Here is a 26,880-nt window from a genome sequence, read left to right on the forward strand (position 1 = left end):
ATGTGTTTCGTGTCGAAACACCTCTTCTTCAGTCAGATTCCGATTATGTTCCATCAGATTCTTCCTGACTTAAGACTTCTTCTTCTTCATATATACTTTCATCTGAGACGATGTCCTCAAATCGGTATACTTGAATAAGATCTTGATAATAAACTGCTTCTTCAATATCCGGAGTAGGATCAAAGCGTTTAATTCCTCTTTTTTCATTTTCTGGACTGTTGGTCGAAATATGACCTCTTGCTCCACATGTCCAGCAATTACAGTCCTTGAAACTTTCATTAGCCCGAGTATGAGCTCTTCTGAAAGTTTTCTTAGTAGGTGTTCTTCCTGTGCTTCGAGATGTACTCGATGCTTGGGATGATATCCTACTTCTCGATGGTCCGCTTCTTTGTCCAGATTTATAAGATCTGGATTTCTGTCTAGACCATACAGTTCTTGGTTTCCAAGAACTTCTCCCACTTCGGGCATAAGGACGAGTCCTGAAACTTTTCCTCTTATGCTTCTGTGGTTTACTTCCAATAATTGTTGGAAGATCATTTTCCTTACAACACAAAGGAGTTCTTTTGTTGATACCCCTTAAGCGTTTATAATTCTTTTGTAATGCTGCCATATGGCACCATTCTGCCATTTTCCTTTGAGGAAAGAGGCTCTTCTTGCCAGCGTATCTGGATTACCAGGTACGTATTCCCTTATGAGCATCTCTCTCCAAGGGCTTGGCATTTTTGCGAAGAAAAGCTGCATAGCTATATCTTATTCGACTCCTGAATTCCATCTATATTTAGTGAATAACATAATATATTCATCCACCAAACATATATCATGTAATTCAAGACTATATAGAGCCTGAGTATATTTATACCTCTTCTTTGTATCTTGACTATTAAAATAGTCCACCCCTATAAATTGTGCTTTAAATAGGGTAGCCATGTTCCTGCTGCGATTCTCATAGCAGATGTTCAATCATCTATGAGATCTTCTCTGTTTTTGAAATCTAATACATCAAGGTTAAGCATAACCCCATAAATTTATAGGATTTAAAACAGTCTTCCCGTAGGGTGTTTGGTGCAAGGGAATTTGACTTCTCCTTGTCCTTGTACCCGCTGGGTGTGATCCTCCACCAGTATGGAAATTTGATTGGGATTCTCTCATGTTAACATTATGAGATCCAATGCTTTCCCTTGGTGGTTCATGAGTAGATGACCAGGTTATAGCAGGTACTTCACTCCCTGCTGTATTCATCTTTAGATCTACAACTTTGAGATTTGCGAAAGATTCCGCAAGTTCTTGTAGATCCTCTAAACCAATCCTTTCTAAAGTTGTCATCCGATCAATTTCTTTTCTGAGACAGACTTGATTAGATTGATCATCTTTTCTTCTTCAGTCAAAGGTTTTGACACCACTCTGGTCTTCCCTTGTTGGTGTAACAAAGGTTCAGTACCAAAGGATGGTGGTAACCAACCTCTTGAAGTTCGTTTACTAGAACTGGGTTGTTGTTCCAGTTTCTGAATTCTTGTTTGAATATCTTTTAATATTCCAAGAATTTCTTCCTGGGTTTCAAGGATTTTCTCAACTCGTTGTGGTACAAAATATAGCATATTGCCATAATTTTGTACTGTCTTCTGAATTTCTCTAAGATCTGAAGAGAGCTTAGAGGAATCTGGAACTATCTCCAAAAACTTATTTGTTTGAATCATAAGTTTTCCTAAGATTTTACCTGAGAGTGCAGTAGCTTCCCTTGCTGTTTCTGATATCTAACAATAGTTAGATGCACTTGTTTATATTCCAAAATATTGGAATATTTCTTGTGAATTATTTTTCTCGAACCGTAGTTCGGATTCATAATTTTTTCAAAATTCTCCTTCTCATACAATTAGTTACTTAGTAAAAATAAAATTTGTGTTTAAATAAATCCACCTAAGGCTCTGATACCATTTTGAAAGCGTGAGGATCAATTGAAATTAAAATAGGAATAAGGGTATTTTTGTCCATTTTAAGGTATTAGGGAGTTAAAAGAAAGGTTTTGAGGTGTAGGGAGTTTGGATAAAGTTGAGTTTGGGTTTGGGGATTTATGAGCAATTTACCCAAACTTTTATCGTACAGTTGTTCATTGAAGTCAACTTTCAAAACGAAATTTATTTGAGTAATTGATCTAAATTAATAAAATTGATCAAAATTTGCAAAAATCGAACTAAGTGAATTGATATTTTCAAATAATCAAACTAATAAAAAAACAAACTAATCAAGCTGAATATAACCGAAATAATTATCTATGTAAACGGATTTATCGAACGAAAATACTAATAAAAAGTATCCTCGAAATCCTATTCATTAGGCTTGTTCTTGTACGATCGAGATTCTGTCATTTTACCAAATATTATAACTTATGATAACGATGTAACTCCAATCTTTTAAACCGTACAACAGTACAAACGTTACGTTTCGATCGTTTTCCTAGCAAAAATAACTATTGCATCATCATAGTTCGGTTTTGCAGGATAATCTTAGAAAAATTAACCAAACTAATTATCATAATTAGAAGAGTAATGTTGTATGTACAACAAAATTTATACAACAATTCTTACAACATAAAAAATTCAATACAAAAATCTCATTTATCAAAATCTAATTATGAATTCATTACAAAATCTCACGATATATTTGTTGTCTAATTGTAAATTCAATACAAAATCTAACTGTATAAATCTCACGATATAATTATGATAAATATTGTTGTATGATATATTTGTTGTATTTTTAACATTATTCTTATCATAATACTATTTTATCATTCAATATTTAATCGATATTTTTTAGTTGTTTCTAGTAATCGTTTCAATACAATTTTGAAAACACTAGGGGACCGTTTTTGACGAATATCCTCACACGTGATTACCATTTTATTTTAGTTTCTACCATAATTTTAATTTTTAAATCCTTACTATTTTTTTATTTTTTTGAGGTAGCCTCTTTTTTAATAGACATTATAAGTTAATTAATTTAGTCCTTAAAGAATTTAGTAAAGTTTGGTTTGGTTAATTAAACTCTAATGAAAATTGGGGTATGCCATCCAATAAATAATATGATCAAAAGTCAAATTTTGATACATCACAAGCCTACAAATTGATGTATTACTGCTCCCCAGCATAGCATCTTGAGTTATCAATAAATGTTAAACTGTGTGGTAGCAAATTAGTCAATATTTTATGTATCCTTAGGCCACGTAACCACGTATCTAATTATAGCTTAATTAATTTCAATTGATGTAATTAATGATTTAAAAAAACTGATATATAATCTGTTTCTTTGGAAATAATTGCATAGCGATCATATCACGTATCAATTTTGTGAGACGGATCACATACATAACTCGACCCATGAAATATTATTATTATTTATTTATGATTGGTTGAGCTTCTCAACTTCTTTTGTTTTCGAGCCTTCAAGGAAAAATTATGGATCCTAATTAACAGTGTTCTAAAAAGCCAACTTAAACCTCGTTTAAGCGCGTTTAAGCTTGAAGCTCGACAAAAACGCCCCACTTCGGAGAAAAGCAGAAAAAAACGGTTAAACGGTAGTTTGACGTAATTAAGACGTTTAGTTAAGTGTGTTTAAGCACAATTAATCGCATCTATCTATTTTTAAATTTTTTATTTTGAATGTATGTCTTTTTATTTTAAAATAATAAATTAGATTTATAATTTAGATATTTATTTTTAAATTTTAATTATTAAGCATATCTGATAATGATCTGACAAATATTTAACATTTTTTATTGTGGTCTAGTTGCAAAAACAAATAAAGATTGTAATTTTGAGATTTTTATGCTTTTATAAATATGAGAATTAATGCATCAGACTTAAATTATCATATTTATGTATTATTTTATCTATTTATTGGTTTGAGATAATTACAATTACACTAAAGATAAAAAAAGTTTTTCCACGTTTAAGCCTGTTCTAATTTTGCTTAAGCTTGAAAAACTTGGAGCTCAACATCCGCACTTCGGGACGCTTCACGCTTTTTAGAAGCTTGCTAATTAGAGAATCTCAAACTTAGAACTCTCGGAACTTCTGTTTCAGAAAACAAAAACTAATTTTTAAACCACGTTCAACTATAAAGCTGCGTAATTTTGTTGGAAACTTCGCTATATAAATAAACATTACTATCAAGAACATCCTTGAATGTTCCATACCTGCCCAAAACTACTACGTCCGTGGGCACTGCTAAATCCATACAAAGCTTGAACAAAATTTATTACCAAATGCTACATCATAAATAATATGCAATAGCTGAGAAATATGCTTTTGAATTATTACACGACACTCATACCTTCTATAAACAGTAAGACGTACAAACGAGACCGAGCAGGAAGCTGATATACGAAAGATGTCGAATCGCATATCCAGAAGATGCCAATGCTTTTAGACACCCTCGTGATACAAAAAGGAAAGGAAAGAAAAGAATACCGTTCAGGATCTTCACATTCACAATCAACTACGTGCCGAGGCAGCTGGATTGCTATTCGGTAATGATGCTAAACCAGCTCCAGATTCTTGAGTAGTACTGTTCCCTTCGACAGCATGCCGTATAAATTCTTCGGGAGACATGTGGGAGCCATGGCAAGCACACACTATCCTTATTTGAGTAGGACTGTATCGGTACGTCACGCCAGATATTGTCCTTCCATTGGGGCTCGGGTCGGTGGTAGATATCCAAGGAAGGTTCGGATATGTACCACGGCCTCCAAATTTCAGGTCTGCAGCAATCCCTGGTCTTATAGCAGGATATTCCAAAGGAAATGATTCAGCTCTGGGCTGATCAGATGTTTCCCTCACATGATGGGTTATGTTGTTTCCTGTGAGATCACCTTCGTGAGAAATAGAGCCTTCTTCCAGAACATGGTGTTTTCCATTACTTTTCCCATGTTCAATTGCTCTACCATCATACTGTGTAGATTCAAAGGACTCGTGAACATTCAAAGGTGTGGCTCCTACACCGAGAATACAAAGTATTAAGAAAGTCAATTGCATTTCCATCGGCCAACTGACAGATATCGCGAATTAAAAACAATTAGACCCAAAGTTTTGTACAAACTTAATGATAAGGTGAAAAGAACAAGAATAATGGTGAAACCAATTGATATATTTAGTCAAGTGTCGTGGCTGCGCAAAAATGCTGCGTGTAAAGACGATAGATGAATAGTATGAGCTTTAGAAGAAAATTATTTAAAAACATTTAGGGAAATGTCAAAAGTAATCTTACTGGACACAAATTTACGATCTGCTCTAAAATTGCACATCAGCATATCTATAATTGCATCTTACTTCAACCTAGGAAATCAAACAGCATCATAGGTGTTCTTTTTCTGGGATTAGGAGTGAATAATACAAATTATAAAACGAACCGAAAGATGAATAAACATTCACATGCAACTAGGGCCGCAAATCTATTGTTTTCACAAACATGATCGAACTATTGTTTTCCATTATGAATCAAGTCAACATCTCATAAAATAATTATTTAAGAAGCAATTAAAACAGTACTTGCATTAGCATTGATACAAAAGCAATGTCTGCAACTGAGAAATAAGCATGAACTACAAGTTAGTGCTCAAAAGAAGTTAAAAATTATGTTGTAAGCATATTTACTTCTGTAACAGTAAACAAAAAGATCCAAAAAAACTCTCAGATTGCACGCACTGAAAATAACGTCAAATTGATAACATGCTTTGAATTGAAGCATGGAGCTAAAGTTCTCCATTTTATACAAACTGCTCATGAGGTTAAAATATTTTATAACAATGGTTTAATTCTTAAGAGATTTACAAACCAACCAAAGGACATTTTGTTATGAGGAAACAGCAATCAACTCAAAAAGGCAAATTTTGTGATAACTGAAATTCAATGTAATTATGGTATAAACTTATAATAATAAGAGAGGAGACCAGTATCAGAAGATAAGTGCAAGTCATGATCATGTCTCAACCACCACTCATTTCCAATATGACGCAATAATCTAGTCGATCGTTGGTTGAACATCACAAACTCTTGAGCTCTAAGATTAGCCTTTCAGCTTGTACTATATTTTACTTAAAATAACATGAAAAAGATATAATGAACAATGAAAGTGTGACCTTGATTAAGCTTTCTACTGTCATTTTGCATGTCTGAGTTTGTGGGATTCTTTCCCAAAAACCCAGAGCGGATCTGTTGATGATGAGAATCAATGCCTCGAGAATTCTCCTTGTCCAACACCGGAATCTGAACAGAAGGGTATCCAAACATCAAAGGAAAATTGGGAGGTACACCCGTCTGGATAGAAGATCGCTCACTATTCCCGCTAGTCATACCATGGATCACTACAGGCAATGGATAGGTAGAAAGGCTAGGCACACCAGAGAGATTAGAATCCTTCACAGATTGTGAGTAAGTCATGTTCGCTAGGTTCGTCGGTTGAGATGGAAAAGGAACACTATAGGAACTTGGCAAGTTCGATATATCGAACTCCTTTTCTGATGGAACGGCAAATCTCTTTGAACCTAAATGTTCTGTGCCGCTTGGATCGCCAAATGCATGAAGCTCCTTTCGTGTACCAGATAGGCTTCCACTTTCTACGACACTTTTTGAGACATAATCATATCGGGAAACTTGCCTTGATGTCGCACCATCCACTTCTGAATCTGCTACATCTTCATTTTCGGCAGCTGTCCCATCACATGTGTTTATGGAAATGTGAGACGTCCTACTTTTATCAGACAAATCAGGGTGATTATTTTCTCTCTCACGCCTCTTCTGATGGCACATCTCATTAAATGGGCATTTTCTCTTTTCACCAACACCTGATCTCTTTTCTTCTTCTTCGACTTCAGTCAACCTCCTCTCATTTGTCGCCCATGTTTCCCCAGTTATCGAATTCTTGGAAGTTTCTGAATCCACAGATGCTTTGCTGAAGTTTTCATAGAAGTTATCTTCGGATTTTAGGGGATGTTGTTGGTTTCCACCTTCTAGAAAATTCTTGAACTCGTTAATCAATTTGCTACCCCTGTCACCTTCGTCTGTTCTGACGTCTGATGAGCTCCCATATTTACCTTTCAGTGAATTGTTACTTCCACCACAAGGTAAAGCCAAACTCAGATCAAGTCCTTTCTCATCTTCCATAACCAATAAAATAAAATACCTCACACGTTTAACCCTCTAACCACCTCGTCGAGTCGCAAAAAAGCCTTCAAAACAGTAATACGTGACTAAAAACAATCTGGCTGAAATATCTGTATCAAAACATATTTGACTAGAGGACATAAGAGGGTACCAAAGAGTGCGATAGTATGGAAAAGGCAAGGCAATAAAATATTCATTTCACAGCATAGACTAAATACTAAAACATTTAACAAAAGTGAAAACCTTAGAGCAACCACAATGGGTGTTAAATGAGTGTTATAACACCCATTTAACACCCTTTCTCCATTGTGAGTGGGCGTAGAGAGAAAGGGGGGCGTTCATATGTTTGAACGCTCCTCTGTCTGCTTATTTTTTAAAAAAAATTTGACATTTAGCGACGGTTTTTTATTTACGACGGATTTTCAGAAACCGTCGCTGAACGCGGGCCCCACACACGTGATGATGTTTCCTTATTTAATGTCATTTAATGTATAGGTTTAAATTTCAAATTTTCATTTTTTAAAAATAAATTCGGATATTAAAATAAATTAAAAATAATGTTCAATTAAAAACTAACGGTTGTTTTTATTTATAAAATTAAAAAAAAAATTTAACGGCTAATTAACGTCTAGTTTAATAAAAAAATAATATATTCATCTATAAATATTCACACACTACACAAATTATTTCAAACATCAAAACATATTATTCTTCACTCAAAAAATCTTGTTTCTTCTTTTTATTTACTCCAAAATGTCTCAATATTCAAGTAGTTCAACCTCTAGCTCGACAAGTGAAAACGAAGTCCAAGCTGAAGTTGATGACGAAGATTATGATCCGGGGAAAAAGCTAATGTCATTGATACTTCAACAAAGTCGACAAATAGTTGAAGCATATCAAAGCATAAAATTAAATTATTTTACGTACTAAATATATAAAAACATATTATTATTAATATAAATTAATAATAATTTAAATTTCTTAAAAAATTTGAAATTGAATTTATTTAATTTAAAGTAAGAATAAGATGAATGAGTGGACAGCGGGACCTACAAATAATGAGTGTGAATGTTAAAATGAATGTGAGAGAATAGATGTGTTAATGTAATGTGTATGTGGCATGTGGACCATACGATTTTTGATGAGGTGGTGGGTATTATAACAATAACGAATGCGGGTGCCCTTATAGATCAAGTTTAGTAACATATACATGGAAATTGAACCAAAATTCATTAAATTCAACCATAAAACCCACTAATGAAAAAGAACAAACTAAACGTTCCAAACAGGAAATCTCGCATCTAAGCTGAGTTAATGTGATCAATAACACAAAATCTTGAACTTGATCAGCGTTTCTGATCTTTTCTCTATCTTTCTATGCCATAACTTACCGCTTATTACTCATGTAACGCTGACCAACAAAACAATATCGTCAAACAACACTTTTTTCTCAACTTAACAGAAGATACAAATTTAAGAAACCAACCAAATCAAGCAACTTCCACTTTTTAGATCTGACCAAATAAACAGACAAAACTAATTTTACATTAATAAGTTAACAAAAAAGAGCCGTAGAATTATGCGAAAAACCCAAAAATAATTATCCTCCAAAATAAGCAGAAACCCACAAAAGTTAAAACACAGTTGCGAATAAATGCTACTCTATTGAAAGGAGAAACTAAAAAAGCACAAAAAAAGGAACAAATACCCATACCTGAGGAAGAAGAAAATTCCGCGAGCAAGGTGTTTACTCTAGCAGACAACGAGGTAAATTCGTGGAGGCGAGTCCCGGAAATGTGAGCCAGCGGTATCTAAGCCAGGAGACCTCACTTTAATATTATTCTTATGAAGCACGTGCTATTTTATTTATTTATTTATTTTTAACCATCCGGTTTGATAATTAATTGCTCATCCTAAGATTAAGAGTAGCAGTTGTAAATAATAATTAAGCAATTATATCAAATATATAACTTGTAGAGTTAAAATGTGAATATTTTAATTTTTTAAAGCGTTTGATATATGTTAGTAATGAGTAAATTTACTAACATAAGTTTTTATGATTTTTTAATTATTAAATAAAAAATATTACTTTTATATATTGACAAGTGGAATTTTTTTTTAAAAAAATTATGGTGACATAGAGCTAGATAAATAAAAAGTGAGTAGGTCTCTTGTGAGACGATCTCAAGAATCTTTATATATGAGACGGGTCAATCCTACCGATATTCACAATAAAAAGTAATATTTTTTCATGGATAATCCAAATAAGAGATCTGTCCCAGATAATGTTTGTATAGTTTATTTTATGGCAAAAACTTGTATGAGACGGTCTCACGGGTCGTATTTTGTAAGACGGATCTCTTATTTGGTTCATCCATAAAAAAATATTACTTTTTATGCTAAGAGTATTACTTTTTATTGTGAATATCGGTAGGGTTGACCCGTCTCACAGATAAAGATTCGTGAGACCGTCTCACAAGAGACTTACTCTTATTCTAAATATTTTTTAACTTCTATTTATAATTTCTGAATATTTTATTAAGTAAAAAAATAATTTAAAATTTATAGTAAGACGTTGCAAACAATAACACCAATTACAAAAATGCTTCCTTTTAAAGCTCGTGAAATTGGAGATGGCGGAGCAAGCAAGAGTCAAAACTCAGGTCAATAAAATATATATGATTCATTTAAAATTTAATTAAATAAAAAAAGTTTGATTTTTTAAAATCGAGAAAATATAGTTGACTTTGTTAGGTATGTGAGATCATTAATTAGTTAGGTTTAACTTTTGAATTTTAAAAAAATATTTTTTAATCGCTCTCGTCCGCACGTTTATTTCAGTTGTTTATCTCTTTTCATTCAATCTATTTTTCTTTCCATTCTTGCTATTTTTGTGTTCCCTCAAATTAAACAAAACAAAATTTAATCAAATATCATTTGAAGATTTGTAAGAGAAGTAGTTATTACAAAATTTGTATAGTAGTAATATTGTAACAATTTTACAGAAATCGGTTTCTTTCGAGATTGTGATTCGTTTATTGGGTAGAAGTGTGAATGGGTCGAGCAAGGTTGAGTAGGTCGATCCCATGAGTTGAGTGGGTCGAACATGATTGTAGTGGGTCGAGCAGGGGTAGAGTCTTGTTGCATATTTCAAATGGGTCGTGGGTTGAGTGGGTCGAGCATGTTGCATATGTTAGTATTGCCCCATGTGATCGAGAGAAGACGTGGAAGAAGAAAACAAGATAAATTTTCTTATATTGGAGAATTTAGTAGAAGATCCGGTTGAATGATATGCAATTTGTTTGAATTTAAAGACAATCGATTTTATTAATATGTTGAGTTTTGTTTTTTTCTTGACAGAGATTTTAATGTGTTTGTGATAGAGTGGGTCGAGTTGGTGGAGTTTGGGTGGAGTGAGTTATTGTACTTTGTTTGTGATGGAATGAGTTGAGTGAATGGAGTTTGGGTGGAGTGGGTGGATTTTTGGGTTGAGTTGGTGCATTTTGGGTGGTGGAATGGGTCGAGTTTGGGGTTTGAGGTTTAGGGTTTAGAGTTTGGGGTTTGAGTCGATTTTAGTTCGAGTAAATAATTTGAGTCGAGATTGAGTCTAATTGTTAAACATGTTAACACCTAAATAATTTATATTTACGTCAAACATTTTAATATGCGATAATTAAAAGATAAAAATTGATAATCAAAAGATACTGATTGAATTTAATATAAAAATTGATAATGTTATAATATATAATTAACATCTAATGGTGATGATGTGAAATATAATTAGAATGTATTTCAAGTATATAAATAATTTATAATTATATAAACATTTTAATATGAGATATATATTATAATTTAAGTAAGTTGCTAAAAGATATTCATAAAAATGATAATGTTATAATATCATCGTAAATGCTACCAAATGTTAAGTTGTTTAGTCGAGCCTAATGTTAAGAATGTATCGTTTAATCGAGCCTAATGTTAAGAATTAATGCAAAACTACCCACTCGACCAATCGAGCATACTGTTTAGTCGAACTATGTTTACTCGACCCATATTAATATGAGTTGAATGTTTAATGTATCTCAATGAGTTGAGCTCAATGTTTAGTAGCATGAGCGTGGGTCGATGGGTCTCATTTTTAGTCGTGTAAGCGTGCGTTGAGCATGAGTCGATGGGTCGTAAAGTTAATTTACAATCAAAGAAGGCAAAAAACTCGTGTGAGACGGTCTCACGGGTCGTATTTTGTGAGACGGATATCTTATTTAGATCATCCATGAAAAAATATTACTTTTTATGCTAAGTGTATTACTTTTTATTGTGAATATTGGTAGGGTTGACCCGTCTCACAGATAAAGATTCGTGAGACCGTCTCACAAGAGACCTACTCATCAAAGAATTGATTCATTCCAAGTTTCGTGGAAAAGTAAATCTGAAAAAAAAAATTATTACTTATTGTAAAAATTAAAATTGTTTTGTGTTATAAAGTAAAAATTGTGTCGAGGCTCGACCCAATGCTTCGACCAAACATCAAGCCTCGACCCACCACTTGGGTCGAGTTCTTAACATCGGAGCTCGACCTCGACCCAGATGTAAATTGGGTCGAGTTTCTTACAAGCTCGACCCAATGTTAAACTTCAGCCCAAAATTCGTTGTGTGTGTGTCGAAATCGATCTATTTAGGATGGACAATAAGTCGAACAAGAAACCAACAAATAGATCTATAATTGAAGAACTTGTTAACCATGAGTAGAACTCGACACAATCAAAAAATTAGTGGTAAAAATAAAAATAATAAGTTAATTATTTCGTTGAAATTCTTTCGAACCAATATCTTGTAAACTCATTGTTACAACGTGTACATTGAAAAACCAAACAAATTAGACAAAAATGTGCTAGAAAGAATTATCCAAAAAAAAAAAAATTGACATGAACGTAGTGAGATGTAGGTCGTGGATATTTTAAAATTTTAAAATTAATTAAATTTAATTAAATTTTATTATATATAAACTTAAAATTAAAATTTAAATATATAATCAAAAAAACTTATATTTTAAATAAACTTTTATATATAAAGTTAAAATTAAAATTTAAATATATAATCAAAAAAACTTATATTTTAATTAAGTTTAAATAAAAGATAAAAAAGTAAAATACGACTCAACTCTCTTTTATTGAATAAATACTTCCTTCTTCGCTCCCACTTTCCTCATTTTCCCATCATAACCCTCTATTCGTCGACGGTCGACCCCTCCTTCGATTCCTACTTTCTGAAATCAGTTTAGATTCAATCCCCGTATACGATTCGTGGCAAAAAATCTGAATTCCAGCTTCAGTTAACCGACTTTACCAGGTTAGTACGTCTCTCTCGTGATAACCGACTTTGGTTTCACGCTGAGTTTGAAAACAAGTAATGCGCTTCCCGTTTTGATTATCGGTGGGTTCTTACTTTATACCACCATGAGTTTATTTAAATTCCGCCGATACTCTACGTTTCTTGATTCAACCATCAAAACCCACCTCAAGAATCCCCCGGAACCATTTCCAGTTCCCATCAGTTGCAAAAGCAATCCTCTTCCGTTACCCTATAGATTATTGCCGGCGGCCAAAGGACAAGATAGTGACTTTGTGAATGTAGCGTACAGTCATTTGATTAATTCTGAATGGGATAAACTCAGTAGCCTATCATCAGGTCTGACGCCATTTCGAATTAAGCACATTTTGCTGTTAACCCGAAAAGATCATGTTCTTTCCCTTGAATTTTTCAAGTGGGTTGAGCTCCAAAATTCCAAACTCAACACCCTTGATGTGCATTCGATAGTCCTCCACAGTTTGACTAAGCATCTGAAGTTTAAAACTGCGGAGTCAATTTTGAGTAAACTCCTTGGAGTGGGCATAGTGGAGTTGGATTATCCGCGTAAAGTGTTTGAGGCTTTGGTCTACTCTTATAGGATGTGTGATTCGTCCCCACGTGTTTTTGATGCGTTATTCAGGACTTATGCATGTACGAAGAAGTTCAGGAATGCTACTGATGCATTTTGCTGGATGCGTGAGTATGGGTTTTATCCCACCATTGAATCTTGTAATTTACACTTAAGTATGTTGAATGGTTCGAACCATGCAGATGTTGCCTTGGCATTTTATAAGGAAATCTGCAGATGTCGGATTTCGCCTAATGTTTATACTCATAATATTGTTATTGGCGCTTTTTGTAGTGTGGGGAAATTGGAAATGGCAGTTGAAGTGTTTAAGAAGATGGAACGAAAGGGATTAGCCAGTAATGTTGTGTCATATAATACATTAATCGCAGGATATTGCAGTAAGGGTCTCTTGAGCAGTGGTATGAAGCTCAAGAATGTGATGGACAAAAAAGGGATGAGACCAAATGCTGTTACTTATAACACCCTAATTAATGCATTCTGTAAGGAGGGGAAATTACATGAAGCAAACAAGCTCTTGAGTGAAATGCAAATAATGAAAGTAGCTCCCACTATTGTCACTTATAATACATTAATCAATGGTTATAGTGACAGTGGAAATATTGAGATGGGGAACCGCCTTTTTGAGGAGATGGCCGTGACAGGAATCAAGGCTGATATCCTAACTTATAATGCTGTGATAAAGGGACTGTGCAAGGAGGGGAAGACCAAGAAAGCTGCATATATGGTAAAAAAACTTGATAATGAAAAGTTAGTACCGAACGCCTCAACCTTTGCTGCTCTTATTACAGGCCAGTGTGTCAGAAATAATGCAGAGCGTGCTTTTCAGCTCTATAAAACCATGGCATGTAGTGGTTGTCACCCTAATGAAGTAACTTTTAAGATTCTGATATCTGCTTTCTTAAAGAATGAAGATTACATTGGAGCAGTTCAGGTTTTGAGAGAAATGATCGGGAGAGCTATAGCCCCTGATTCAGAGACATTGTCTTATCTATGCAATGGACTCTTCCAATGTGATAGAGAGGAACTGGCCATGGATTTGTGCAAGGAGATCGAATCTCAGCGGCTTATGCCAAAAGATTTTGGGAAAGTGGCCATCAAGTCAGTTGAATATGGATGATAATAGACTGTCTCTATGTTCTTTGAGATTGTCTGTGTGGCATTATTGGAGGTTGTAGTTTGAGCACTAGATCGCAGAAAAGTTTACCCCTACCAACGAGCTCTCGTATAACTTTTGAGAAAATAATTTTTCTTCTGCAACTACTGAACTACGGAGCTGGAACTTTTTATAAGAAAGCGAATGAGTTTTTTAGTTCGGATGTTACTGGATATCGTGGATGCTAAGATGAAAGTACGAGCCCTCTTGGCTCTCAATCACCGGCAGAGTTGGTTGAGTTAAAATTTGTACTCCTTCCAACAACCAAATATGTGGGGGATCAAATGGTAACATATACAACAATCTCTCATAAGATATTGATGGTGCATCAAGTTGTTTTTATGATCCATCTTCAATAAATAAAAGGAGTCGGACACAATGATAATGGCTACCAGCCGAGTAGTCTCCTCTTCCCTCACTTTGATTGCATCAACTTATTTGTGGGCTTCACATTGTTATTATCATTCTTGTCTATGGATTTCACGACCTCCTCCCATTTGGGTCCATCTCTTACGTTTCCTTTGCAATTACAAAAGTCTCGTATAAGAGAAAATCGCATGGGTCACTCCATTGCTCATGCTGCTTTTGGTGCCATCCAAACCAAGAAGATCGGCCCTCTGAATGTACCTCTTCTTTTCATCTTTTTTGCTTATAGTAGAATTTGAAGAGTTTGAAGTTTGCTAGATTTTCAAGTTTGTTTTAGAGTTCTGAAGAGTATAATTTTGCAGATGTACATGGAGTTTTTGAATCTTGACTGGTTTCACTTTACATTTTAAAAATTTTATTTCATGAATTCATCAATAAGACCGTAGGTTGAGTTTACTCTGTCCAAGATTTTTTGGGTTGCTGTTTTCTAGAATTTTGATACGACAGTTGGTCTCTGCTCAAGTTGTCTACTGGTGTCTTAATTTATTTTTATTGAAATTCAGTCGTGAGTCTTTTATTTTTCTTTAAATTTAATATTTAATTGTTTATGCCTCTACGTTATGCATGAAACCACATAGTTCGTGTGATTATTCTTGTGCTTTTGTATGTATTCATACGTATGTTTAACTGTGTCGTTTATTGGTGATATAATGATTTTTGGATGATTTAAGATGTCATTTGCCTAAAAGAGATTGATTTGTGGTAGTACGAGGAGTAGACATACTTGTTCTCTGAGTGTATATGTTACGTGCCTGCGTTTGGGATCGTGTTATGGGTCGTTGGACAGTGAGATCTTTTCGTTCGGAGTAGAATTCCTGTCTTTTTGATTTACGCCCTTGACGACCTATGATTAGCTGAAGAGTTGGGGCTCGAGAGAACAAGAGAACCACCCGATCTTGAAAAATAAACTTTTATTGATAATATTTTTTGATAAGCATCTCTTTCTACCAAATCCCTACATATACTAATGATGCAATCCCTCACAACTGAAAGAAAAATCCTACCAAATTTAAAAGATATGCTGAAATCTCAAAAACAAGGAAATAGTAAAACAAGGAAATAATTATCTTTGCTAACTAGGAAAAAATCTTGCTCCTCAACTTTTAACCCTAAATTTCCCATGTGTGAAACGTTGATACCTCTTGGGCTCGTCCTCCTCATTCTTGGGCTCTTTCTCCACATTGTTGTCCACAGCCCCTTCTCGGCCCACATCGTCTTCGCGGCTCGTGACATTGCCGTCCCCTTGAGATGCAAGTTTGTCCTCAAACTTGAAAGAAGGGAATTGGGCTGTGAAGGTTGAAACCGCTTCCCAAGAAGCCTCAGATGGTGCCAGCCCTTGCCAATGAACTAAAAACTCGTGGCCGCCATTGCGGATGCGTGTATCAAGGATGGCCTGCGGTTGTCTGTTCTCCTCGTCTAGGGGAAAATGCGAAAGTACGGGGTCTGCCTCCTGATTGCCCTTGAACTTCTTGAGTGATGAAACATGGAAAACTGGATGGATCTTGGATGATTCTGGGAGTTGAAGTTTGTATGCGACTGAGCCAATGCGACTAACTATCGAAAATGGACCATAGTAACGGGGGCCGAGTTTCTATTTTTGCGATAAGCGACGGATTTCTGACGATATGGCTGTAGTTTGAGCAGTACCTTGTCCCCCACGTCGAACTGGAGTTCCCGATGAGTAGCATCATATTGTGTCTTCATGGAGTTTTGTGCTTGCAAGAGTCTGTTTTTTAATTCCCCAAGAACTTGATCACGAGTTTGCAATTCTTTATCCACAGAATCAATGCGTGAGAGACCGGGGCAGTATGACAACAGGCGTGGTGGGGGGTGCCCATATACGGCTTCAAAGGGTGTAGTGCGAAGAGAAGAGTGAAAACTGGTGTTGTAGCAATACTCAGACCATGACAGCCAACCTACCCATTTCATTGGATAATCCCCTGTAAAGCAGCACAAATACATTTCCACGATGCGATTAACAGCCTTTGTTTGACCATCGGATTGTGGGTGATATGCCGACGTAAAACATAATTGTGAACCACTCAGTCGAAAAAGTTCCTTCCAAAAAGAGCTTGTAAAAGTGACATCCCGATCAGTAACAATTGTCTCTGGTAGCCCATGCAATTTAAATACGTGATCAAAGAAAATGCGAGCGACGTGCACGACAGTATACGGATGGGAGAGGGCCAAAAAATGAGCATATTTAGAGAGGCGATCGACGACGACCAATAGCACACTTTTGCCTTGTGACACCGGAAGCCCTTCAACAAAATCCATGGAAATATCGGCCCATATATGCTGAGGTATCGGTAGGGGTTGGAGTAACCCTGCAGGTTTTAAAAGTTCCACCTTATTGCGTTGACATATGAGACACGTAGCTACGTACTCTTGGACTTGGCGTTTCATTCCTGTCCAAAAGAAATCACGGGAAATGCGGTGAACAGTTTTCTGGAAGCCCTCATGGTAGGCATTATGGGTACCCGAAATGATACTGGCAATGGAGGGCGAGATCTTCGGCAAATAAATACGCTGGCGATACCATATAAGACCATCCCGGAATTCCCAAGGCCCTATAGCTTCGCCTTGCTGGATTTTCTGGATAAGGGGTTGAAGCTCGGCCGTGTCCCTATGTTCCTCCCGAATGGTGCTGAAAATGGCGGATTGCGGCAGGGAGATAGCTTGTAAACTGCCCTCCGCATCATCACGTCTGGACAGCGCATCCGCCACCACGTTGGTGCTGCCTGCTTTGTATTCCACATGAAAATCAAAACCCAGAAGCTTGCTAACCCAATGCTGCTGTGGTGAAGTCGTAATCCGCTGTTCCAGTAAAAATTTAAGGCTATAATGATCGGTGCGAACCACAAAAGTGTTGCCCCAAAAATAAGGTCGCCAATGGCGCACCGCTTTAGCTAACCCAATCAACTCTTTTTCATATGCAGGAAGCTTTTTGTGTCGTTGTGGTAAGGGTTGGCTAAAGAAAGCAAGGGGACGCCCATTTTGATGCAAAACTGCACCAATCCCAGTATCAGAACCGTCGCACTCGACCACAAAGTGTGCTGAAAAATCCGGCAAGGCAAGAACAGGGGTTGTTGTCATAACAGTTTTTAATAGGGCAAACGCACGAGAAGCCTCGTCGCTCCACTTGAAGGAGTTCTTTTTTAATAGCTGCGTAAGGGGAGCTGCGATGGTGCCATAATCCTTGACGAATTTGCGATAATAATCGGTGAGTCCCAAAAATCCTCGCAACCCTTTAACTGTGTTTGGGGCTGGCCATTGTGTGATTGCCTTAATCTTGTCCTCATCAACCTTAACACCCGTTTGATTGACGACGTGCCCTAGATAGGCCACCTCTTTTTTGGCAAAGATACACTTAGATCGCTTCAAGACAAATTGTTGTTGCCGTAATATCGAAAAAACTGTGCGAATATGACACAAGTGGTCGTCCCACGTTGGGCTGTAGATCAAGATATCATCAAAGAAAACCAAAATAAATTGCCTCAAATATCGCCCAAAGACCGAATTCATGATTGATTGGAAGGTAGAAGGGGCGTTGGTAAGGCCAAAGGGCATTACGACAAACTCAAAGTGGCCGTGATGGGTGCGGAAGGCTGTCATGTGCACGCAACTAGGATCCATAAGAATCTGGTGGTATCCGGCCCGTAGATCCAGCTTTGAAAAATACTTCTCACCATGAAGCTCCTCCAAAAGCTCGTCTATGACCGGGATCAGGGAATTTGTCCTTGATAGTTTTTGCATTAAGAGCCCGATAGTCGACACAAAACCTCCAAGTGTCGTCACTTTTCTTGACTAGAAGTACTGGGGATGAGACTGGCGAGTTGCTGGGCCGAATGAGACCCTTCGCGAGCATATCAGCGCATTGTCGCTCAATTTCGTCTTTTTGTGCATGAGGATATCGATATGGGCGCACCACGACGGGATTGGCACCGTGTTCCAATATGATTTTGTGATTGGCGCTGCGAGAAGGCGGAAGTCCCCCTGGTTCGGCAAAGATATCAGAAAATTCTTCCAAAAGATTTGCTAACTGTCCCTGTGAGTCTTCTTTATTGTTACACAACGTAGATAAATGCAGGCTAGTTGTAGTGCCGTCTTTTTGTACGCCGTATAATGCAATTGTTGTGCCTCCTTGCAAGAATCTCATCGACATATCCTTGAAGTTCCATGTGATAGGACCCAGTGTTTTGAGCCAATTCACGCCCAAGACGGCTCCAAATTCACCCAATGAGAAAATGAAAAATTCCACACAGAAGGAATGTCGCTCCAGTTGGATGTTTATGTTACGACAAACTCCAGCGCATGATAATTTTTTTCCACTGGCCACTGTAACCCAAAGGGCTGCTGGATTTTCTATTGGCAACTTCAATTTATCGGCCAAGTTGGTGTCCAAGAAGCAGTGTGTGCTGCCCGAATCTATGAGTACCAAGACCGGAACACCATTAATAGCCCCTTTAATTTTCATTGTTTGCGCTTCTGAGGACCCCGAAATAGCGTGTATGGTCAGCCCCAAGTCGTGTGCTTCCTCTGATTCACCTTGTTCTTCATCGGTTAATTCTAACCAAAATAATTTTTTGCATCGATGACCGGAGACATACATTTCATCACAGTTAAAACAGAGCCCCCGTGATCGGCGCTCCTCCATCTCCGCTCGATTCAATTTCTTAACAAACGGCGGTGGACTTGGATTAACCCCTGATTTGCGCGTTCTTGAGTCCCTTCTTTTCGCTCGAATAGGCGAGCAAGGCTCATTGCGCTTGCTAAATCCTTGGGCTGCTGGATTTCCACCTCAATTGCAATCTGTTCCCTTAACCCGCTGATGAATATTTCTACTTCTTGTTCGCTGGTGAGAGCACAGGCATAGACAGCCAGTTGTTCGAATCGGCGCTGATATTCCCCTACGGTTCCTGTTTGGCGTAACTTAGATAATTCTCCCAATTTATTGCTGCGGATCGTCGGGCCAAATCGGAGATTGCATTGGTTCTTGAACTCTTCCCACTGTAAGTTCGGCCTATCTCTTTCCAATTTGAGGAACCATACTTGTGCTTCTTCTTCTAGGTGGAAGGATGCTAACTCCACCTTTTCCTCTTCCGGTGTATGTTGATGTCGAAAAAAGTGTTCGCACCGATGGATCCATCCCAACGGGTCTCCCTGGCCATTGTAACTAGGAAAATCTAGTTTTGAGTATTTTGGAATATACCTACGGCCTTCTCCTTCGTCGATGCGCTTCGAGTCCTCACGGCGCGGAATGCGCGAGTCCCTGTAGCTACTTTCCCCGTTGTGCCCTCCTGAATTTTCAGAACGTGTGTTTGTCAAGTTCAGTGAAAGCTCCTGCAATTGTGCGGCCATCTCCTGCTGCCGCTGTTCGGTTGCACGTTTATCCTCCTGATACATGTTCATGAATGCCGCAAATTGCTGTTCCAGCTTGCTGATATCCCCCATAACGGCTGGCTCTGATACCAATATGTTACGTGCCTGCGTTTGGGATCGTGTTATGGGTCGTTGGACAGTGAAATCTTTTCGTTCGGAGTAGAATTCCTGTCTTTTTGATTTACGCCCTTGACGACCTATGATTAGCTGAAGAGTTGGGGCTCGAGAGAACAAGAGAACCACCCGATCTTGAAAAATAAACTTTTATTGATAATATTTTTTGATAAGCATCTCTTTCTCTCAAATCCCTACATATACTAATGATGCAATCCCTCACAACTGAAAGAAAAATCCTACCAAATTTAAAAGATATGCTGAAATCTCAAAAACGAGGAAATAGTAAAACAAGGAAATAATTATCTTTGCTAACTAGGAAAAAATCTTCTTGCTCCTCAGCTTTTAACCCTAAATTTCCCATGTGTGAACGTTGATACCTCTTGGGCTCGTCCTCCTCATTCTTGGGCTCTTTCTCCACATTGTTGTCCACAGCCCCTTCTCGGCCCACGTCGTCTTCGCGGCTCGTGACAGTATGTGCTGAACTGAAGCCAAGACACCAGCTCCAGTTTCGTAATTGGTACGATTTCATTTTGAGTTTCTAGATGTAACTGATGAATTGGTATATAATGTCATAATTGCATGAATTAGTTCAACAGCGTGCATTTTCCCTCAAAGATGTAAAATATGTTCCACTCCGATTTAATTGCGTAACTAATCTGATTACTTAAAATGTTAAATGTTAAAAGAAAAGATCTTATGTAGACTAAATTAGGTTGTGTCAAGAGAAATTCAATGTAGAATTTCACAGAAAGGAAGAAAAAGATAGTTGAATTCTTGCATCAACTTCGAATTTTTCAACATGTATATAATCGATTCATTAGGTAGATAGGTATAGAGAAGAAGAGGAGTCTTTAGGTTTTAGCATATCAATATATAGCGGCAGCTTCTTTACAGACAATGACCCCGGTATTCACTTCCTCTTCGGTATTTTCATCCCATATTTTGTCATTTTCACAGCATTTATAGGACCTGCTGCACACAATGTAGTAGAAGAAATTTGCAGCGCTCAAAATGGTGAGAATCCAATAATAATAGTCATAGTGTCCCTTGTTCAGATTAGTTGAAACCCAACTTTCTTTCCCACCCCTTTTGGATGCAGTGTCCACGATAGTTACGATGAGGCTGCCCACGAGGTTTCCAATGGCGAAAGCTAAGGAGAGAAGTGCAACCGCGATGCTGCCCATGCTGTTTGGAAATTGAGAGTAATAGAGCTCAATTTGACCAATCGCATTGAAAGCCTCCGCTAGTCCGGCAAGACAGTGCTGCGGTATCAACCACATGGCCGTCATGTTCACCTGCGTATGTAAAGTACACATACATGATCAGGCCAAAGATGATGATTTAAAAAATGATGATCAACATATAATACCTGTTCTTTTGGAGTTTCCAACAATCCCTCCTCTATAGCCCGGGCCCTCCGGGTCCTCTCTACCATGGCAGGCCGCTGCGGTGGCCATGCAAGAGATGAAAAGCCCGATGCCAATACGTTCTTTCACCCCGATTCCCCGAGGGTTAGACGTGTACTTGGAGAGATGAGGGACGAGTATCCGATCATACAATGTGATCCAAGCTGTCAGTGTTAGGAGTCCAAATATGCTGAAAGATCCTGGAGGGATTTTGAAGTTCCCGAATAGACGACGATCCAGTGTGCTTGCTTGAAGAACTGGGAATGTATGCTGGCTTATGGTTACGGCGATCATGATTCCTGCGGACCAAATGGGCACCAGTTTGATGACTAGTTTGAGTACTTCTACTTGCTGGACTGTGCATAGTTTCCATGGATCTGAAGCTGAGCCATCTGTGTTTGTGTCTTTCTCGGGGTCTCTTATAATGCAAGCTTTGTTTAGGTACCTAGTTACATATTAATTTAATAAAATAAACATCAAATTATCCATCAAAATTAATGTAAACTATTGCATTGGGATAATTTGTTGCTGTTGCTTTAAGGTTTGAATCACATAAATCTATTTCCTGTTTTTTTCCCCTAAAAAATTATGCATGTAACTTATAAATCCAAAATATTCATATGAAATTTGTTATTATTACACTAGTTCTCGTGTGTAAGTGTTGTGTGCGTGTCTAGTCGATTTTTTTAATAAGTAATCTCGTTAAAAAGAATTGAATATTTAAAATATAAACTGATTTTTTCATGAAAAAAGAAATAGTAGGGAAAAAAAGAAGAAATAGCAGCATTTTGGGGTTTTTAAAAATTAAACAAAGACAATTTTTCTTATGGTTCAAATATTGTACACAATATAGAAATAGATTGCAAACATAACAATTATCCTAAATTTTAACAATTTTAAACATTGTACTTGCAGAAAATATTAGTAATAGATAAGGTTTGCTGAATATTTTAGTTGTGCAAGTATTTCGTAAGCGGTATTACGAATCTATATATGTAAGATGAGTCGATCTAGTCCATACATGAAGTAAAAAGTAATACTTTTGACATAAAAAATAATATTTTTTCTAAGACCTGATCGGATAGGAAATTTGTCTCATTAAATTGACTCACGAGACAGTCTCATAAAAGTTTTTGTGTAATGTCTTTGTATAATCATAGAATAATCATATCCACACAATCTAAAATTTTAGAAATCATACTATAAAAAGCATAATTTTAAAAATAACAAAAAACTATCATTTTCCAAATAATTATTTTAATAAATCATCAAGGAGTATAATAAAAAATTTATTTCTTGATTTTAACATAACATCTAAATTTTTTACACAAATAATTTGAACACCATAAAAAATATTATATATAAAATAACTAATTTATATGTAAACATAATATATGATATATGTACCCTTATAAAAATCAATATGTGCATTATTACGGGGCTTGTGTTATAAAAGCAGCCTATAAATGAAGTAATTATACTCATCAAGTCACTTCAAATTTAATAAATAAATTGCCTTACTTGATAAATTAACGTCTTATTAAAAGAAAATGAAAATATTAAAAAATAAAGCTAGAGAAAAAAACTATATAATATTATTAATTATTAACTGAGTAAATATATGAGCATCTTATCATAACATAGAGATAAAAGGGAAAATTATATTTTTGGATCCTATAACCTTTTATGTTTTTCGTTATTTAATTTTCACGTTTTCTGTCAATTTATAGTCTTAATCCACTATTTTGTACATATTTCGCAATTTCAATCTTTTTTTTCGGAATATTGACGTGACACAAAAAAATGACAATGCGTCACCAAAAAAATGCTGATGTGACCATAAACATTGCTAACATGTGTGATGCTACGCCAACAATCCGACGAGAAAAAGATATAGTGTGGCTAAGACCGTGAATTTATAAATAACATGAAATTAAAAATATGCTAATTATAATATCACATCAAGAGGTGTAAGTACCTTAAAGAGTCTGTTGGTTGAACAAGTTTTGAACCTTTGGCATAATGATAAGAGCAGCCTCCAATATCATCAAGCTTCCTATTCTTCCAAGATGCCACCGCAACTTGAAACAAACCAGTGAGCAAACTCTTGTTCGGCTTCACGATCACATAAAATCTTGAACCCAAGAAGAACACGATCCCAGAGAACAACATGAGCCCGACAGGGACGCCGAACCCCACGATCCAACCAAATCTGTTTTGAATGTAAACTACAACTGTGACTGCTATCATAAGTGATACTCCTACTGAGGCGTAATACCAGTTGAAGAAGCTCTGTAAGACCCTAGATTTACTAGGGTTTTCGGGGTTGTCGAACTGGTCTGCTCCGAAAGCCATCGAGCAAGGCCTGACTCCGCCGGCTCCAATGGACATGAGAGCAAATGCCGTGAAAAGAGCCGCGAGTTGGCCTGGCTTCCGCTTGATACAGTTTCCAGTTAGTGGATCACATGGTGGTGGCCTTAGGTCTTGGAATATTGCCGTGAACCACAATAGTACCAAACCCTAAGGCAAGAAAACTTTTTGAATTTAAGTATTAAATCATTTTACCATGTTTTTTTGTTGAAATTGGAAAAATTAGGAGTGTTTCGTTATAATCGTGTGGGTTGTAACTTGTCAGAGTTTGTTTTAATCCAATAAGTTGGATTTTTTTGGTTTGGTAATTTTTTTTCTCGAAATAACTAAAACCTATGAATATTTCTTATTTTCATTTATGATCTCCTACGTGACTCATGTGACGATAATAAAACATATATTAAACTATATCTAAGCAAAATGAAAAGACTTTTCCTTCTTTTTTGGAATATATTTAGTGTCGTTTTGGTTTAATTTTTCCCTTTATTTGTGCACCGATGAATTTTAATGTGCAACATGGGTTTTATTTGCATCATATGAGACACATAAAAAACCAAAATCCTAATTTTTCTTGTTGGAATTTGAATTTGTTGGATAAAAAATAAAATTTGAATATCAAATCTTTCCTCAAACTTAACCATCCAATATTCCAAAATAAAATGTAGCCGACCATATTTTGGCTTTTCTAAAAACATAATTTCTATCAATTTTTCAATCTCTTTAAAAGCTTTAAAATCATATCATACATAATTTTTATTAATTTTCGAAGCTCTTTAAAAGCTTTAAAATCATAAAATAAATCCACCCCCCCCCCCCCCCCCCCCCAACTCCAAATTAAATAAAAAATAATAGTATCAAAATACTGGGAAAATCTATGCATTATGAAGTTAAAAAAGAACTTTTCCATTCCATCCAAACAAACTCGTAAATCACATGAAAATTTAATCTATAGTCTAGCCAGTAATTCATATAATCAAAGCTCACCATGAACGTCGTGATCGTTCCCATGGAAATGACGAGGTATCGACCCAAGTACGAATCCGAAAGAAAAGCACCCAAGATTGGCAAGAAGTTGGAGATGGCTCCCCATATGAACAACACGCTTGTTCCACTTGCACTATCAAAATGATACTCTGTTATCAAGTACAATATCATATTTGGTAGAAGTCCAAAACTTGCAATCTTTTCAAATGCCTCATTTGCTGAAAACATTAAAAAAAATTTAACTTTTTGTTTGCAATTTTTTTATATATATATGCATCATTAAATCGACTAAATATCGATTTATAACATAAGATCTTGATCTTGCCTATAACAAAAGGCATGGTCCAAAGGCCGCCTTTTCTCCGGCGATACTTCTTCGGATCAATCTGTGAAAGCATGATCAGAACCACCCTCCATTTCTTTTATTCACAAAACTGCAGGGAATTAAATTTACTGCATTGATGCTTAGAGATTCTGCACGAGATGATTAATGGGAACAAATTTAAGACATATAAATTGAGTTTGGCATCAGACCTATCGGAAAAAACTAGAGAAACGAGACTGTTATTGTTTGGTTGTATATTGTTGGGTTGTAAGAATCTGCAGAACGGTTGTCTTTACCTTTTTCTCGTTTGTAAAAGAATATTATACGAGAAAACTGTCTTTTGGTAGTTTATATTTATTTCTTTGTCAAATTGCAATTGTTTTATTTGAAGTTTTAGTCATTTTTCTGACATTGACATCAATGTGGTACTGAATGTTATTGACGTGTGCAGTGACACGCGAGCACTCTCGATGAAAATAGAATAAAATTGCCAAATCGAAAATTACAGAATTGAGACTAAAATTTGACAACACAGATGATCAAAATCACAAAAGATAAAAATAAAAGACGAAATATGTAATTTTCCTTGGTTAATATTTGTATACTATCAAAAAATTCATAAAATAATTATAATAATAAATCTATAAACATATGATCAGTGGAAGTTGAAATTTGATATTTAAATCTTAATTATGAGGGACGTGTTTAGACTTCAAGACTACACACTGTGCCTAGGCCAAAATGGTGTTATCGCAATATGTCTGTGAAAAGTCTAAAAAGTATAAAACTGATTGAATTAAATATGAGGTCCAATAACTGCAATCAAATATGGCATATAATTAACAAAAAAATAGTCAATTAACTTCGTTATACGCAGGTGGAGAACAGATATACAGAGAAGGGCTGGGAGCAAGAGAGCACCATTTCCTCCGTAAACCGAGGTTTTCATGCTACTGACACTCGAAAAAGTGCCAGCTTTGATCGGAGGAACGATGTGTGTGTTTCTGCAACACAGGAATTTGTTTTCTTTTCCGTTTTTAGAATTTGGTTGTGCAAGCGCTTAGCTTTGAAGTGTGTAATATTAAATTTTTTGGTGCAAAATAAAATGTATATTAAAAATATTATTTTTTTGTAATTTAAACAAAAACATCTAATAATATTGATTAAAAGTTGTAAAAATAGTAACTCAAATGAAATAAATATATTAATAATAGTAGTAATAATGTTAAAAAAATTTAAAATTAACAACCCCTACTCGGTTTCATCAAATTTAAAAAAAAAAAAAAAACTATAAAAAATATATTTCAAAAATTATTTTATAAGACTTTTTCAAAAAATAAATAAAATATAAAATATTATATATATATAATATAGTTTTATCACTCCAAATAAAATATATTTGTATTATTTCTTATTTTTAGTATAAAAATATATTGATGGTTTAATTTATTTTATTAATTATTTGATAAGTTAATTTTAGAATACTACTAGAGTGGAATATGATGGGTTCTAGAAATGCAATTATTTATATATATAGTAATTTATGTTATTACATTGCTAATATATAAGAGTAAGTTTATTGTGATATGATCTAACGAATCTTATCTGTGAGATGGGTCAAC

The 26,880-nt window shown here is 35.8% G+C and overlaps 2 protein-coding genes and 1 pseudogene across 5 annotated transcripts; 1 reads left to right on the forward strand and 2 right to left on the reverse strand.

The window, feature by feature from the left end:
• Nucleotides 1-4,240: 4,240 nt before the first annotated feature.
• Nucleotides 4,241-8,992, reverse strand: LOC142504835 (ninja-family protein mc410-like). Of its 3 annotated transcripts, none has more exons than XM_075617672.1 (3): nucleotides 8,872-8,992; nucleotides 6,134-7,222; nucleotides 4,241-4,990 (listed from the first exon to the last, which is right to left on the reverse strand). In XM_075617672.1, exons 2-3 carry the CDS (start codon nucleotides 7,155-7,157, stop codon nucleotides 4,491-4,493), a joined length of 1,524 nt encoding a protein of 507 aa, XP_075473787.1. In that variant the 5' UTR covers nucleotides 7,158-7,222; nucleotides 8,872-8,992; the 3' UTR covers nucleotides 4,241-4,490. The 3 variants fall into 3 exon arrangements, with proteins under 3 accessions (XP_075473787.1, XP_075473788.1, XP_075473786.1); XM_075617673.1 differs by having other exon boundaries at nucleotides 4,241-4,987; nucleotides 6,134-7,267; XM_075617671.1 differs by having other exon boundaries at nucleotides 6,134-7,267.
• A 3,353-nt stretch (nucleotides 8,993-12,345) lies between these two features.
• LOC142506211 (uncharacterized) lies at nucleotides 12,346-22,127 on the forward strand. 2 transcript variants are annotated; one of them, XM_075619395.1, is made up of 4 exons: nucleotides 12,346-14,871; nucleotides 20,606-20,690; nucleotides 21,131-21,187; nucleotides 21,273-22,127. In XM_075619395.1, exon 1 carries the CDS (start codon nucleotides 12,614-12,616, stop codon nucleotides 14,210-14,212), a length of 1,599 nt encoding a protein of 532 aa, XP_075475510.1. In that variant the 5' UTR covers nucleotides 12,346-12,613; the 3' UTR covers nucleotides 14,213-14,871; nucleotides 20,606-20,690; nucleotides 21,131-21,187; nucleotides 21,273-22,127. The 2 variants fall into 2 exon arrangements, with proteins under 2 accessions (XP_075475510.1, XP_075475511.1); XM_075619396.1 differs by lacking the exon at nucleotides 20,606-20,690.
• On the reverse strand, nucleotides 20,629-25,331 carry LOC142504872 (protein NRT1/ PTR FAMILY 1.2-like; annotated as a pseudogene).
• Nucleotides 25,332-26,880: the final 1,549 nt, after the last annotated feature.

Source organism: Primulina tabacum, chromosome 10 (assembly GCF_025594145.1).
Source record: "Primulina tabacum isolate GXHZ01 chromosome 10, ASM2559414v2, whole genome shotgun sequence".
Taxonomy (NCBI): Eukaryota; Viridiplantae; Streptophyta; class Magnoliopsida; order Lamiales; family Gesneriaceae; genus Primulina; species Primulina tabacum.